This window comes from Lethenteron reissneri, chromosome 56 (genome assembly GCF_015708825.2).
Source record: "Lethenteron reissneri isolate LAM-NWPU_2019-01 chromosome 56, ASM1570882v1, whole genome shotgun sequence".
Taxonomy (NCBI): Eukaryota; Metazoa; Chordata; class Hyperoartia; order Petromyzontiformes; family Petromyzontidae; genus Lethenteron; species Lethenteron reissneri.
Genome location: NC_083834.1, coordinates 3,650,718 through 3,665,507, shown reverse-complemented (window position 1 = coordinate 3,665,507; position 14,790 = coordinate 3,650,718). Strand labels below are relative to the sequence as shown.

Sequence of the window (14,790 nt, the reverse complement as noted above, 5' to 3'; positions counted from 1 at the left end):
GCCCCACGCGTCTGCGCATCCGTCAACGAGGTCCGACGTTTCGAGGCCCACGCGTGTCTCAGGTGTGTGGGGGTGGGGGTGGAAGCTTTATCCATCGAGTACCGAGAAGGATTCGGGGTAGAACGGAGTTGAGGCTACCCGCAGAGAGAGAAGCCTTAGCGGGGCGCGTGCTGCGAAACGTCGAGGAACGGCCGACGGACAAACGCGTCTGTGGCCCGGGGTGAGGGGGGGGGGGGGTACGAGCAGCAACAACAACAACAACAGCGTCAACAACAACAGCGGCAGCAGCCGCAGCGTTCATGATTGTTTTCGTCCAGCTTTTCAGCGACGCAAAATGTAAACCGACATCGCCGCCACCAGCAGCAGCAGCACCAGTAGCAGCAGCAGCGCCACACGGAACGACGACAATGGCACAGATCATGAACTCGGGCAACGATGCGTTTTGGTTTGCTGCTGCGTCGACGGCAGAGGTCGCAACCGGGTACCCGATACCCGTACCCTACCCGATACCCGGCTACCCGTACCCGGCCAGGTACGGGTACCCGTTTGCGACCCTGGTGCGGCCGGGTACGGGTAAGGGATCAAAACCCGTTTGCGACCTCTGCTGTGACCCCCGCCACCGTCAAACTCGCGATGCAAACGGCGGCGACTCGTTGCGTGAAAACGAGTTGGTGGTTCCCGTAGCTGTCGGTGCCCGACCTGACCGCAGACCCATTGAGACCGCCTTGGTCACCCCACACGTGCCATCGCAAGGGAGGAAGCAAACGAGACGGTAGCAAGTGTTTAGCCCGTTTTGAAACGGCTGTACGCCTTATGGCACCTGAAGAACGCAATTTCCCCCGTGCAAAAGTACGGGGTCAACCGTATGGGTTGACAGCTATGGATTTCTGTGGGGGTCTCTGTGGGGGTCTCTGTTGGGGGTCTCTGTTGGGGGTCTCTGTTGGGGGTCTCTGTTGGGGGTCTCTGTGGGGGGTCTCTGTGGGGGTCTCTGTGGGGGTATCTGTGGGGGTCTCTGTTGGGGGTCTCTGTTGGGGGTCTCTGTGGGGGTCTCTGTGGGGGTATCTGTGGGGGTCTCTGTTGGGGGTCTCTGTTGGGGGTCTCTGTTGGGGGTCTCTGTTGGGGGTCTCTGTGGGGGTCTCTGTTGGGGGTCTCTGTGGGGGTCTCTGTGGGGGTCTCTGTTGGGGGTCTCTGTGGGGGTCTCTGTTGGGGGGCTCTGTTGGGGGTCTCTGTTGGGGGTCTCTGTTGGGGGTCTCTGTTGGGGGTCTCTGTTGGGGGTCTCTGTTGGGGGTCTCTGTTGGGGGTCTCTGTTGGGGGTCTCTGTTGGGGGTCTCTGTTGGGGGTCTCTGTTGGGGGTCTCTGTTGGGGTCTCTGTTGGGGGTCTCTGTTGGGGGTCTCTGTTGGGGTCTCTGTTGGGGGTCTCTGTTGGGGGTCTCTGTGGGGGTCTCTGTTGGGGTCTCTGTTGGGGGTCTCTGTTGGGGGTCTCTGTTGGGGGTCTCTGTGGGGGGTCTCTGTTGGGGGTCTCTGTTGGGGGTCTCTGTGGGGGTCTCTGTTGGGGGTATCTGTTGGGGGTCTCTGTTGGGGGTCCTCTGTGGGGGGTCTCTGTTGGGGGTCTCTGTTGGGGGTCTCTGTTGGGGTCTCTGTTGGGGGTCTCTGTTGGGGGTATCTGTTGGGGGTCTCTGTGGGGGTCTCTGTGGGGGTCTCTGTGGGGGTATCTGTTGGGGTCTCTGTGGGGGTCTCTGTGGGGGTCTCTGTGGGGGTCTCTGTTGGGGGTCTCTGTGGGGGTCTCTGTGGGGTATCTGTTGGGGGTCTCTGTGGGGGTCTCTGTTGGGGGTCTCTGTGGGGGTCTCTGTGGGGGTCTCTGTTGGGGGTCTCTGTGGGGGGTACTCTGTGGGGGTCTCTGTGGGGGTCTCTGTTGGGGGGTCTCTGTTGGGGGTCTCTGTGGGGGGTCTCTGTGGGGGTCTCTGTTGGGGGTCTCTGTGGGGGTATCTGTGGGGGTCTCTGTGGGGGTCTCTGTTGGGGGTCTCTGTTGGGGGTCTCTGTGGGGGGTCTCTGTGGGGGTCTCTGTGGGGGTATCTGTGGGGGTCTCTGTGGGGGGCTCTGTTGGGGGTCTCTGTTGGGGGTCTCTGTGGGGGGTATCTGTGGGGTCTCTGTGGGGGTATCTGTGGGGGTCTCTGTGGGGGTCTCTGTTGGGGGTCTCTGTTGGGGGTCTCTGTGGGGGGTCTCTGTGGGGGTCTCTGTTGGGGGTCTCTGTTGGGGGTCTCTGTTGGGGGTCTCTGTGGGGGTCTCTGTTGGGGGTCTCTGTTGGGGGTCTCTGTGGGGGGTCTCTGGGGGGGTCTCTGTGGGGGTATCTGTGGGGGTCTCTGTTGGGGGTCTCTGTTGGGGGTCTCTGTTGGGGTCTCTGTTGGGGGTATCTGTGGGGGTATCTGTGGTGGGTCTCTGTTGGGGGTCTCTGTGGGGGGTCTCTGTGGGGGTCTCTGTGGGGGTATCTGTGGGGGTCTCTGTTGGGGGTATCTGTGGGGGTCTCTGTGGGGGTATCTGTGGGGGTCTCTGTGGGGGTATCTGTGGGGGTCTCTGTGGGGGTCTCTGTGGGGGTCTCTGTGGGGGTATCTGTGGGGGTCTCTGTTGGGGGTATCTGTGGGGGTCTCTGTGGGGGTATCTGTGGGGGTCTCTGTTGGGGGTCTCTGTGGGGGTCTCTGTGGGGGTCTCTGTGGGTCTCTGTTGGGGTCTCTGTGGGGGTCTCTGTTGGGGGTCTCTGTGGGGGTCTCTGTGGGTCTCTGTGGGGGTCTCTGTGGGGGTCTCTGTGGGGGTCTCTGTTGGGGTCTCTGTTGGGGTCTCTGTGGGGGGTCTCTGTGGGGGTCTCTGTGGGGGTATCTGTGGGGGTCTCTGTTGGGGGTCTCTGTGGGGGTATCTGTGGGGTCTCTGTGGGGGTCTCTGTGGGGGTATCTGTGGGGGTCTCTGTTGGGGGTCTCTGTGGGGGTCTCTGTGGGGGTCTCTGTGGGTCTCTGTTGGGGGTCTCTGTGGGGGTCTCTGTTGGGGGTCTCTGTGGGGGTCTCTGTGGGTCTCTGTGGGGGTCTCTGTGGGGGTCTCTGTTGGGGGTCTTTGTGGGTCTCTGTGGGGGTCTCTGTGGGGGTCTCTGTGGGGGTCTCTGTTGGGGGTCTCTGTGGGGGTCTCTGTGGGGGTCTCTATTGGGGTCTCTGTGTGGGTCTCTGTGGGGGTCTCTGTGGGGGTCTCTGTTGGGGGTCTCTGTGGGTCTCTGTGGGGGTCTCTGTGGGGGTCTCTGTGGGGTCTCTGTTGGGGGTCTCTGTGGGGGTCTCTGTGGGGGTCTCTATTGGGGTCTCTGTGTGGGTCTCTGTGGGGGTCTCTGTGGGGGTCTCTGTGGGTCTCTGTGTGTCTCTGTGTGTCTCTGGGGGTCTCTATTGGGGTCTCTGTGTGGGTCTCTGTGGGGGTCTCTGTGTGTCTCTGTGGGTCTCTGGGGGTCTCTGTGGGGGTCTCTGTGGGGGTCTCTGTGGGGGTCTCTGGTGGGGGTCTCTGTGGGGGTCTCTGTGGGGGTCTCTGTGGGGGTCTCTGTGGGGGTCTCTGTTGGGGGTCTCTGTGGGTGTCTCTGTGGGGGTCTCTGTGGGGGTCTCTGTGGGGGTCTCTGTGTGAGTCTCTGTGGGGGTCTCTGTTGGGGGTCTCTGTGGGGGTCTCTGTGGGGGTCTCTGTGGGGGTCTCTGTGTGAGTCTCTGTGGGGGTCTCTGTGGGGGTCTCTGTTTGGGTCTCTGTTGGAGTCTCTGTTGGGGGTCTCTGTGGGGGTCTCTGGGGGACTCTGTGGGGGTCTCTGTGGGGGTCTCTGTGGGGGTCTCTGTGGGGGTCTCTGTGGGGTCTCTGTTTGTCTCTGTCTCTGTGGGGGTCCTCTGTGGGGGTCTCTGTGGGGGTCTCTGTGGGGGTCTCTGTGGGGGTCTCTGTGGGGGTCTCTGTGGGGGTCTCTGTGGGGGTCTCTGTGGGGTCTCTGTGGGGGTCTCTGTGGGTGTCTCTGTGGGGGTCTCTGTGGGGGTCTCTGTTGGGGTCTCTGTTGGGGTCTCTGTGGGGGTCTCTGTGGGGGGTCTCTGTGGGGGTCTCTGTGGGGGTCTCTGTGGGGGTCTCTGTTGGGGTCTCTGTGGGGGTCTCTGGGGGGGGCTCTGTGGGGGGTCTCTGTGGGGTCTCTGTTGGGGTCTCTATTTGGGTCTCTGTGGGGGTCTCTGTGTGTCTCTGTGGGGGTCTCTGTGGGGGTCTCTGTGGGGTCTCTGTGGGGTCTCTGTGGGGTCTCTGTGGGGTCTCTGTGGGGGTCTCTGTGGGGGTCTCTGTGGGGTCTCTGTGGGGGTCTCTGTGGGGGTCTCTGTGGGGATCTCTGTGGGGGTCTCTGTGGGGGGTCTCCGTGGGGGTCTCTGTGGGGGTCTCTGTGGGGGTCTCTATTGGGTCTCTGTGGGGGTCTCTGTGGGGGTCTCTGTGGGGTCTCTGTGGGGGTCTCTGTGGGGTCTCTGTGGGGTCTCTGTGGGGGTCTCTGTGGGGGTCTCTGTGGGGTCTCTGTGGGGGTCTCTGTGGGGTCTCTGTGGGGGTCTCTGTGGGGGTCTCTGTGGGGGTCTCTGTGGGGGCTCTGTGGGGGGCTCTGTGGGGGTCTCTGTGGGGGGCTCTGTGGGGGGTCTCTGTGGGGGTCTCTGTGGGGGTCTCTGTGGGGTCTCTGTGGGGGTCTCTGTGGGGGTCTCTGTGGGGTCTCTGTGGGGGTCTCTGTGGGGGTCTCTGTGGGGGTCTCTGTGGGGGTCTCTGTGGGGGTCTCTGTGGGGGTCTCTGTGGGGTCTCTGTGGGGGTCTCTGTGGGGGTCTCTGTGGGGTCTCTGTGGGGGTCTCTGTGGGGGTCTCTGTGGGGGTCTCTGTGGGGGTCACTGTGGGGTCACTGTGGGGTCACTGCGGGGGTCTCTGTGGGGTCTCTGTGGGGGTCTCTGTGGGGGTCTCTGTGGGGGTCTCTGTGGGGGTCTCTGTGGGGGTCTCTGTGGGGGTCTCTGTGGTCTCTGTGGGGGTCTCTGTGGGGGGTCTCTGTGGGGTCTCTGTGGGGGTCTCTGTGGGGGTCTCTGTGGGGGTCTCTGTGGGGTCTCTGTGGGGGTCTCTGTGGGGGTCTCTATTGGTGGGGTCCTCGTGGGGTTCCTCTGTGGGGGTCTCTGTGGGGGTCTCTGTGGGGGTCTCTGTGGGGGTCTCTGTGGGGGTCTCTGTGGGGGTCTCTGGGGGGTCTCTGTGGGGGTCCTCTGTGGGGGTCTCTATTGGGGTCTCTGTTGGGGGTCTCCGTGGGGGTCTCTGTGGGGTCTCTGTGGGGGTCTCTGTGGGTCTCTGTGGGGTCTCTGTGGGGGTCTCTGTGGGGGTCTCTGTGGGTCTCTGTGGGGGTCTCTGTGGGGTCTCTGTGGGTCTCTGTGGGGTCTCTGTGGGGGGTCTCTGTTGGGGGTCTCTGTTGGGGGTCTCTGTGGGGTCTCTGTTTGGGTCTCTGTTGGAGTCTCTGTTGGGGGTCTCTGTGGGGGTCTCTGGGGGACTCTGTGGGGGTCTCTGTGAGTTGGGGTCTCTGTGGGGGGTCTCTGTGGGGGTCTCTGTTGGGGTCTCTGTGGGTCTCTGGGGGTCTCTGTTGGGGGTCTCTGTTGGGGGTCTCTGTGGGGGTCTCTGTGGGGGTCTCTGTGGGTCTCCATACCTGCCAACCCCCGATCAGTGCCCTCCCTACCTTACCGCGGACCAAGTCAGACCGTATCGGTCACCCCGTGCCCTTTATAAACCTCGACGTTCGTCCTACAAAGTCCCATCGCAAGGGAGAAACACAAACACAAAGACATTATTAATTCTTTGTCGCCCGTATTGAACCGGCTGTGCGCCGTGTGGACCTGAAGAACGCAATCTCCCCGTGCAAGAACACGGGGTGAACAGTACGGGTTTGGCCGCTATGCATTTCCGCTTTCTAACGCGAAGAACTTGACCCAGGTTAATGTCTTTATTTATTTTTTTCAATCGGACGCGTAAAGTTTTGAACGAATGACGAAATGGACCGACGCCGTTTGTACTCAATGTAAACTTAATAAAAAATTACTTTCATATAGATTTATTATTTGTTCCCCATTCTTACATGCGTGATGCGTGTGTGTGTGTGTGTGTCATCTCATCGTCGCTGCTCGCTAACAGCACTTGCTCCAACTAGCCTGCTAAGGCTATAAGAGGGGATCTTTGTGTGTCTCCGTGCGTCTCTGTGGGTCTGCACGCGCCCGTGTACATGAGAGATGGAGATTGCTTGTGTGTGTGTGTCTGTGTGTGCGCCGGGTGGCTAAAGCACAGCAAGTTGGTACAGTAGGGGGCACAGGTGGTGCATCATCCAGTCATCTCGGTCAGTCGACCCGTGGCACCTGCTGGGTCTGCCCCGTGACCTCCTGCCAGCTTCACGTGGCCTCAAGGTGCACATGGCCTGGCACAAGCGTCGTGGGCACGTCACCGCCACTTAGTGGCGAATGGCGGTTGTTGTTGTTGTTACGTGTGTGCGTGTCTGTGTGTGTGTCTATAACCAACACCGGAATCTATGCGCACCGCTCAACGCCCCCCTCTACTGGTTCCCATGTCCCCCCCCCCCCCACCCGTGTCTCCGCTGTGTCTCCGCTGTCTCCTCTGTCCCCCCGTGTCTCCCCCGTGTCTCCCCCGTGTCTCCCCCGTGTCTCCCCCGTGTCTCCATCGTGTCTCCCCCGTGTCTCCCCCGTGTCTCCCTCGTGTCTCCTCGTGTCTCCCCGTGTCTCCCCCGTGTCTCCCTCGTGTCTCCCCTGTCTCCCCCGTGTCTCCCTCGTGTCTCCCCTGTCCCCCGTGTCTCCCCCGTGTCTCCCCCGTGTCTCCCCCGTGTCTCCCTCGTGTCTCCTCTGTCCCCCCGTGTCTCCCTCGTGTCTCCCCTGTCCCCCCGTGTCTCCCCGTGTCTCCCCCGTGTCTCCCTCGTGTCTCCTCTGTCCCCCCGTGTCTCCCTCGTGTCTCCCCTGTCCCCCCGTGTCTCCCCCGTGTCTCCCCCGTGTCTCCTCGTGTCTCCTCTGTCCCCCCGTGTCTCCCTCGTGTCTCCCCTGTCCCCCCGTGTCTCCCCCGTGTCTCCCCCGTGTCTCCCCCGTGTCTCCCTCGTGTCTCCTCTGTCCCCCCGTGTCTCCCTCGTGTCTCCCCTGTCCCCCCGTGTCTCCCCCGTGTCTCCCCCGTGTCTCCCCCGTGTCTCCTCTGTCCCCCGTGTCTCCCTGGTGTCTCCCCTGTCCCCCCGTGTCTCCCCCGTGTCTCCCCCGTGTCTCCCCCGTGTCTCCCTCGTGTCTCCTCTGTCCCCCCGTGTCTCCCTCGTGTCTCCCCCGTGTCTCCCCGTGTCTCCCCCGTGTCTCCCCCGTGTCTCCCCCGTGTCTCCCTCGTGTCTCCTCTGTCCCCGTGTCCCCCCCGTGTCTCCCCGTGTCCCCCCGTGTCTCCCCCGTGTCTCCCCCGTGTCTCCCCCGTGTCTCCCCCGTGTCTCCCTCGTGTCTCCCCTGTCCCCCCGTGTCTCCCCCGTGTCTCCCCGTGTCCCCCCGTGTCTCCCCCGTGTCTCCCCGTGTCTCCCCCGTGTCTCCCTCGTGTCTCCCCTGTCCCCCCGTGTCTCCCCCGTGTCTCCCCCGTGTCTCCCCCGTGTCTCCCCCGTGTCTCCCCTGTCCCCCCGTGTCTCCCCCGTGTCTCCCCCGTGTCTCCCCGTGTCTCCCTCGTGTCTCCTCTGTCCCCCCGTGTCTCCCTCGTGTCTCCCCTGTCCCCCCGTGTCTCCCCCGTGTCTCCCCCGTGTCTCCCCCGTGTCTCCCTCGTGTCTCCCCTGTCCCCCCGTGTCTCCCCGTGTCTCCCCCGTGTCTCCCCCGTGTCTCCCTCGTGTCTCCTCTGTCCCCCCGTGTCTCCCTCGTGTTCTCCCCTTGTCCACCCGTGTCTCCCCCGTGTCTCCCCCGTGTCTCCCCCGTGTCTCCCTCGTGTCTCCTCTGTCCCCCCGTGTTCTCCCTCGTGTCTCCCCGTCCCCCCCGTGTCTCCCCCGTGTCTCCCCCGTGTCTCCCCCGTGTCTCCCTCGTGTCTCCTCTGTCCCCCCGTGTCTCCCTCGTGTCTCCCCTGTCCCCCCGTGTCTCCCCCGTGTCTCCCCCCGTGTCTCCCCGTGTCTCCACCGTGTCTCCCTCGTGTCTCCTCTGGCCCCCCGTGTCTCCCTGTGTCTCCCCTGTCCCCCCGTGTCTCCCCCGGTCTCCCCAGTGTCTCCCCCGGTCTCCCTCGTGTCTCCTCTGTCCCCCCGTGTCTCCCTCGTGTCTCCCCCGTTGTCTCCCCCGTGTCTCCCCCGTGTCTCCCCCGTGTCTCCCCCGTGTCTCCCTAGTGTCTCCTCTGTCCCCCCGTGTCTACCTCGTGTCTCCCCTGTCCCCCCGTGTCTCCCCCGTGTCTCCCCCGTGTCTCCCTCGTGTCTCCCTTGTCCCCCGTGTCTCCCCCGTGTCTCCCCTGTCCCCCCGTGTCTCCCCCGTGTCTCCCCCGTGTCTCCCCCGTGTCTCCCTCGTGTCTCCCCTGTCCCCCCGTGTCTCCCCCGTGTCTCCCCCGTGTCTCCCCCGTGTCTCCCCCGTGTCTCCCCTGTCCCCCCGTGTCTCCCCCGTGTCTCCCCCGTGTCTCCCTCGTGTCTCCCCTGTCCCCCCGTGTCTCCCCCGTGTCTCCCCCGTGTCTCCCCCGTGTCTCCCCCGTGTCTCCCTCGTGTCTCCCCTGTCCCCCCGTGTCTCCCCCGTGTCTCCCCCGTGTCTCTACTACCACAAGCTGTGGGGTTTGCAGGTGCTGGGTCGGGGCAGGAAGTATGCGGCGACGCCGTTGGAGGCGAAGGGCAGAGCGGGCCCAGTGAGCAGCCGCTCGCCGCCCTGGTCACCCTGATCCCCCCATCCAGCAAACACGTCCAGGATCTGTGAGCGAGACGCACACACAGACATGCACAAACAGACACGCGCACACACACAGAGATGCACAAACAGACACGCACGCACACACAGACACGCAGACACAGAGGCACACAGACACAGAGACACACACACACAGAGATGCACAAACAGACACGCGCACACAGAGACACACAGATACAGAGACATACAGACATACAGACACATAGACACAGAGACAAGCGCACACAGAAACAGAGACAGAGACGCACAGACATAGAGACACACAGACACAGAGACACACAGACACGCGTGCCCAGATACACACGCAGACACACAGACACGCAGGCACAGACACGCAGGCACACACAGACGCACACACAGACACGCACGCGCACACAGACACGCACACACCGCACCGTCAACACCGACTCAAACCACCTGTCTCCAACTCTGTCTCTGTCTCCCTGTCTCTGACGCCGCCACCTCTGCCTCACCTGCACCGATGCGAGGGGCTCGTTGATGACGATGGAGTAGCCGCCCACCAGGTATATTTTCCCAGCGTGCACTGCGACTCCGGCTTCATTCTGACCTGCAGCAGAGTTTCAGGTTCAATTCCAGCTTCACAAAGACAAAGATCCCCCGTGGAGCCTCAACAGACTGTAGGGGCAAGTGCTGTTAGCGAGCAGCACCTATGAAGGCCGGAACGGCGCACGAGGGGGGTGGGTGGCCAGCACCACGCCCGGCCGCCTTTGTCTCTCTTTTGTACCCCACCCCAGTCCACTGCACACGACACGACTCGACTGCACTCCACTGCACCCCACTCCACTGCACCCCACTCCACTGCACCCCACTGCACTCCATTGCACCCCACTCCACCCCACTGCACCCCACTCCATTGCACCCCACTGCACTCCATTGCACCCCACTCCACCCCACTGCACCCCCTCCCCACTGCACCCCACTCCATTGCACCCCACTCCATTACACCCCACTCCATTGCACCCCACTCCATTGCACCCCACTCCACCCCCACCCCCCTCCACTGCACTCCACTCCACTGCACCCCTCTCCACCACCCCCACCGCCCGGAGACACTGCGGAACCTTTTCTGAGGGCGGCGGTGCAGCGCGTCCACTGGTCGGTGTCCAGGCTGTAGCGGTCGATGTGGCGCACCATGATGCGGTCGTTGTTGTGGTCCAGGTCGTTGCCCCCCAGCACGTAGAGCCGACGGCACACGGCCGCCATCGAGTGGTAGACGCGCCGCTGGGGCATCGCGCTGCACGGGGACCACACGTCCTGCGTGTGGGTGTGGGGGGTTAGAGGGGGAGGAGAGGAGGGGAGTGACGAGGAGTGAGGAGGAGTGGGGATCAGGGATGAGATGAGAGGACGAGGAGGAGGAGCGAGCGGGAGATGGGGGCGGAAGAGGAGGAAGAGAGAGGGAGAGGAGAGGAGGGGAGGGGAGGAGGGAGAAGGGAGGAGATGGGAGGATGAGGAGGAGAGAGGGGCGAGCGGGAGATGGGGGCGGAGGAGTAGAGAGAGGAGGAAGGGGAGCGGGGAGATGGGGGAGGAGGAAGAGACTTTTCACGTCTAAACGACTTTCATTGCTGCCAGCGGCAACATCGCTGGGGCAGATTTCGATGCGAAGCACAAAGTCACCGGCGACAAACACACAAACGCAACAAAACAATCCACGCGCTGCGACACGCGGCGCCGTACGCGGCTCACACAGAGAGTTCTAGCAAGGGTTGGGCACTGAACGAGATCTACAGGCTGACTGAGGAGCGGCGCTTTGTTTCAGTCGTGAACGGGGTCTACGCGGCGGGTACACGGTGACTCATCCCGACCCACACAAGTTCTAGCAAGCGCGTCGTATCCCAAGCAAGACGTCGTATCCCAAGACATTTTTTCTCGTCAAAACACGACGTATACCAAAGCGGTCGTATACCGAGGTACGACTGTAATAAAATAATGATTACAGTCGGGCAGAGGTCGCAACCGGGTACCCGATACCCGTACCCTACCCGATACCCGGCTACCCGTACCCGGCCGGGTACGGGTACCCGTTCGCGACCCTGGTGCGGCCGGGTACGGGTACGGGTAGGCCGTGAGTCACTGGTGAGTCACCGTTTGTCACTCATTCCCCAACGTCTTGTCTCTTCTCACTATTCAAGTTCCTAGAATCAACCCACCCGCGCCTGCAACATGGCTTCATCCCAGAGGTCGCAATCGGGTACCCTACCCGATACCCGGCCGGGTACGGGTAGCCGGGTATCGGGTAGGGTACGGTACCCGTTTGCGACCCTGGTGCGGCCGGGTACGGGTAAGGAATCAAAACCCGTTTGCGACCTCTGCAGTAGGGGCCAGCCCATGGCTTCCCACCGTTCACTCCCCATGCCTCACGGAATGTAACTACTTGATTAGTATGAGAGGTATGGTTATGTTGTTGGAGTGTTTGGGTGTTGGGGTCCGTGCTAGGTGCTGTTGATTATGATACAATAGCGGGCGAGAGGGAACGCCTATGGGTTGGTGTTGGCGTACGTACAGAACTAAACAAAAAAATTACAAATGTTTTTTTTTACTTTACCAGCTCAGGCTCCACTGAGGTATAAAGATCTTTTTCAGAAGCAAAACTGGTTACCACAAATGATAGCTCAACTAAGCGGCTTGTCATCGGCAGCCAAACACTCTAAAGGTCGTGACGTTGATTCTAAATGTGGAGGTAAAAATCGGAGGACCCGGAGAAAAATCCACGCGACAATGGGGAGAGACACGCAAACTCCTAATGTACAGCAGCAGGCGTCAGGGTCGGGATCGAACCCACGACCTCCTGTATACCAGGCGAGGTAGTTAACATCTCCTAGCCACCGTGATGATGATGAGAGAGACACGCAAACTCCAAATATACAGCAGCAGGCGTCAGGGTCGGGATCGAACCCACGACCTCATGTACACCAGGCGAGGTAGTTAACATCTCCTAGCCATCGTGACGATGATGAGAGAGAGACACGCAAACTCCAAATATACAGCAACAGGCATCAGGGTCGGAATGGAACCCACGACCTCCTGCACACCAGGCGAGGTAGTTAACATCTCCTAGCCATCGTGATGATGATGAGAGACAGACACGCAAACTCCAAATATACAGCAGCAGGCGTCAGGGTCGGGATCGAACCCACGACCTCCTGTATACCAGGTGAGGTAGTTAACATCTCCTAGCCACCGTGATGATGACAGAGAGAGACACGCAAACTTCGCATATACAGCAGCAGGCGTCAGGGTCGGGATCGAACCCACGACCTCCTGTATACCAGGTGAGGTAGTTAACATCTCCTAGCCACCGTGATGATGACAGAGAGAGACACGCAAACTTCGCATATACAGCAGCAGGCGTCAGGGTCGGGATCGAACCCACGACCTCCTGTATACCAGGCGAGGTAGTTAACATCTCCTAGCCACCGTGATGATGATGATGAGAGAGAGACACGCAAACTCCAAATATACAGCAGCAGGCGTCAGGGTCGGGATCGAACCCACGACCTCCTGTATACCAGGCGAGGTAGTTAACATCTCCTAGCCACCGTGATGATGATGATGAGAGAGAGACACGCAAACTCCAAATATACAGCAGCAGGCGTCAGGGTCGGGATCGAACCCACGACCTCCTGTATACCAGGCGAGGTAGTTAACATCTCCTCGCCACCGTGGCGCCCACAACGGTAGGGTTCAGGCTGCGGTTGTCAGCCAGCAAAGGGAACGTGCTCACCAGCGCGGGGTCGTAAACCAGCAGCGAGTTCTGGTACTGGGCAGTGTTCGTGACGCCACCTGTGGTATGGGAACGGTGACACACACACACAGCAACGCACCACACACACAGCAACGCACCACACACACACACAGCAACGCACCACACACACACACAGCAACGCACCACACACACACACAGCAACGCAGACACACACACAGCAACGCACCACACACACACACACAGCAACGCACCACACACACAGCAACGCACCACACACACACAGCAACACACCACACACACACAGCAACGCACCACACACACACACAGCAACGCACACACACACACAGAAACGCACCACACACACACACACAGCAACGCACCACACACACAGCAACGCACCACACACACACAGCAACGCACCACACACACACACACAGCAACGCACCACACACACAGCAACGCACCACACACACACAGCAACAAACCACACACACACACAGCAACGCACCACACACACACACACAGTGAATACAACGGAGACAAAGCAGATCCCCCGTGTAGCCTTGACAGACTGTTGGGGCAAGTGCTGTTAGCGAGCACCTATGAAGGCCGGCACGGCACACGAGGGGGTGGGTGGCCAGCACCACGCCCGGCCGCCTTTGTCTCCCCAGTGGCGATGTTTACACACCGCACCAGGTACTCATTTGAGGCTGAGTCGACCTAGGGGAGGCCCAGGCCCGGGCCTCTACGCTACCAGTGGGGCAGGATGAGGTATTCATCACTGATGTTGGCCGTGAATGGAGATCGTGTGGCCGGGTTTGTAGCGCAGTGCGCTAACCACTGCGCCACCGCTCACTGCACAACGATCCCCCCGTGTAGCTGTAACAGACTTCGAGGTTTGTCGCGTTAACAAAACGCGCCAATCAGCGACTGCTTCAGCCCACCGGTGTGTTGGAGAGTAAATCCACGACATTTACAATGCGAGTAGTACGACGTTTCGTTGGTAAAATTTCGATTTAAAGCTTTTGTGACTGCAGGGATTCATCTTCTTGGTTCTTTCGGTAAAGTCATCACGTAGAAGGGAAATAATAAAATAATAAAAATAAAACATCATAAAATACAATTCTCACGACGTTTCGGCCACAACGCAAGCAGCCGTCCTCAGGTGTCTTTCCGACAGACCTGTTCTTCACCTGAGGACGGCTGCTTGCGTTGTGGCCGAAACGTCGTGAGAATTGTATTTTATTATGTTTTCTTTTTATTACTTTATTATTTCCCTTCTACGTGACTTTACCGAAAGAACCAAGAAGATGTTTCGCCGGTAATTACATCCAGCGATTTGCCAGAATATTCGTACTCAAATATTTTAAACGTCGTGGATTCACTCTCCAACACACTGGGGTGGACCACCCGGGTAGTAGTGACGGAGGGTCATGACCCGTTCCCGCTCACGTGACCCAACCTGAAAAACCTTATGAGACACCTCCTTTACCAGTGGCAAAATATAGTAATAGGTTTTTACCCTTTCAACTGGTACAAAAACTGACACCTTTATACAAGGCATCATTCAGTTTTTGTACCAGTTGAAAGGGTAAAAACCTACTACTGAAAAACCTTCACTACGAACGATACCGGCCGCGAAAAGCGACATCGCGACACCACTATGAGATCTCTTTTACCAGTGGCAAAATATAGTAGTAGGTTTTTACCCTTTAAACTTGTACAAAACTGACACCTTTATTCAAGGCATCATGTTGCAATAACCACAACACAAGTAGTACACCGTTCGACAGACTGTCGGGGCAAGCCCCGTTCAGCGAGACCAGTGCCCGCCGGTGCCCAATCTTACCCGACACCCAGAGGCGCCCGTCCGCCACGCAGCCGGCGTGGCAGGAGAGCGAGCGGTCGAAGGGGCGCACGAAGGTCCACGAGTCGTCCCCGGGGGAGTAGCGCTCCACTGTGGGCAACACTTGGCGCAGCTCGTTGCGCCCGCCGGCGGACATCAGGTGGCCGCCCAGCGCCCCCAGGACGAAGTGCTCGCGGCAGTTCTTCATGGGGGACACCTGCAGGGCAGAGGTCGCAATCAGGTAGCCGATACCCGTACCCTACCCGATACCCAGCTACCCGTACCCGATACCCGTACCCTACCGGA

General features: G+C 60.5%; 1 protein-coding gene across 2 annotated transcripts in view; it reads right to left on the bottom strand.

The window, feature by feature from the left end:
* Window positions 1-14,790, bottom strand: part of LOC133356988 (kelch-like protein 32) — a 38,239-nt gene extending 23,449 nt beyond the window's left edge. The window contains exons 1-6 of one of the 2 annotated variants that reach the window (XM_061574727.1): window positions 14,488-14,790; window positions 12,657-12,715; window positions 9,997-10,189; window positions 9,388-9,482; window positions 8,772-8,917; window positions 1-208 (exon numbers count right to left, since the gene is read on the bottom strand). The exon at window positions 1-208 is cut by the window's left edge and continues 1,861 nt beyond it. In XM_061574727.1, coding sequence (XP_061430711.1) covers window position 208; window positions 8,772-8,917; window positions 9,388-9,482; window positions 9,997-10,189; window positions 12,657-12,715; window positions 14,488-14,692 — 699 coding nt within the window. In that variant the 5' untranslated portion in view covers window positions 14,693-14,790 and the 3' untranslated portion in view covers window positions 1-207. The remainder of the gene's footprint in view (window positions 209-8,771; window positions 8,918-9,387; window positions 9,483-9,996; window positions 10,190-12,656; window positions 12,716-14,487) is intronic. The other variant, XM_061574728.1, reaches the window with a different exon arrangement.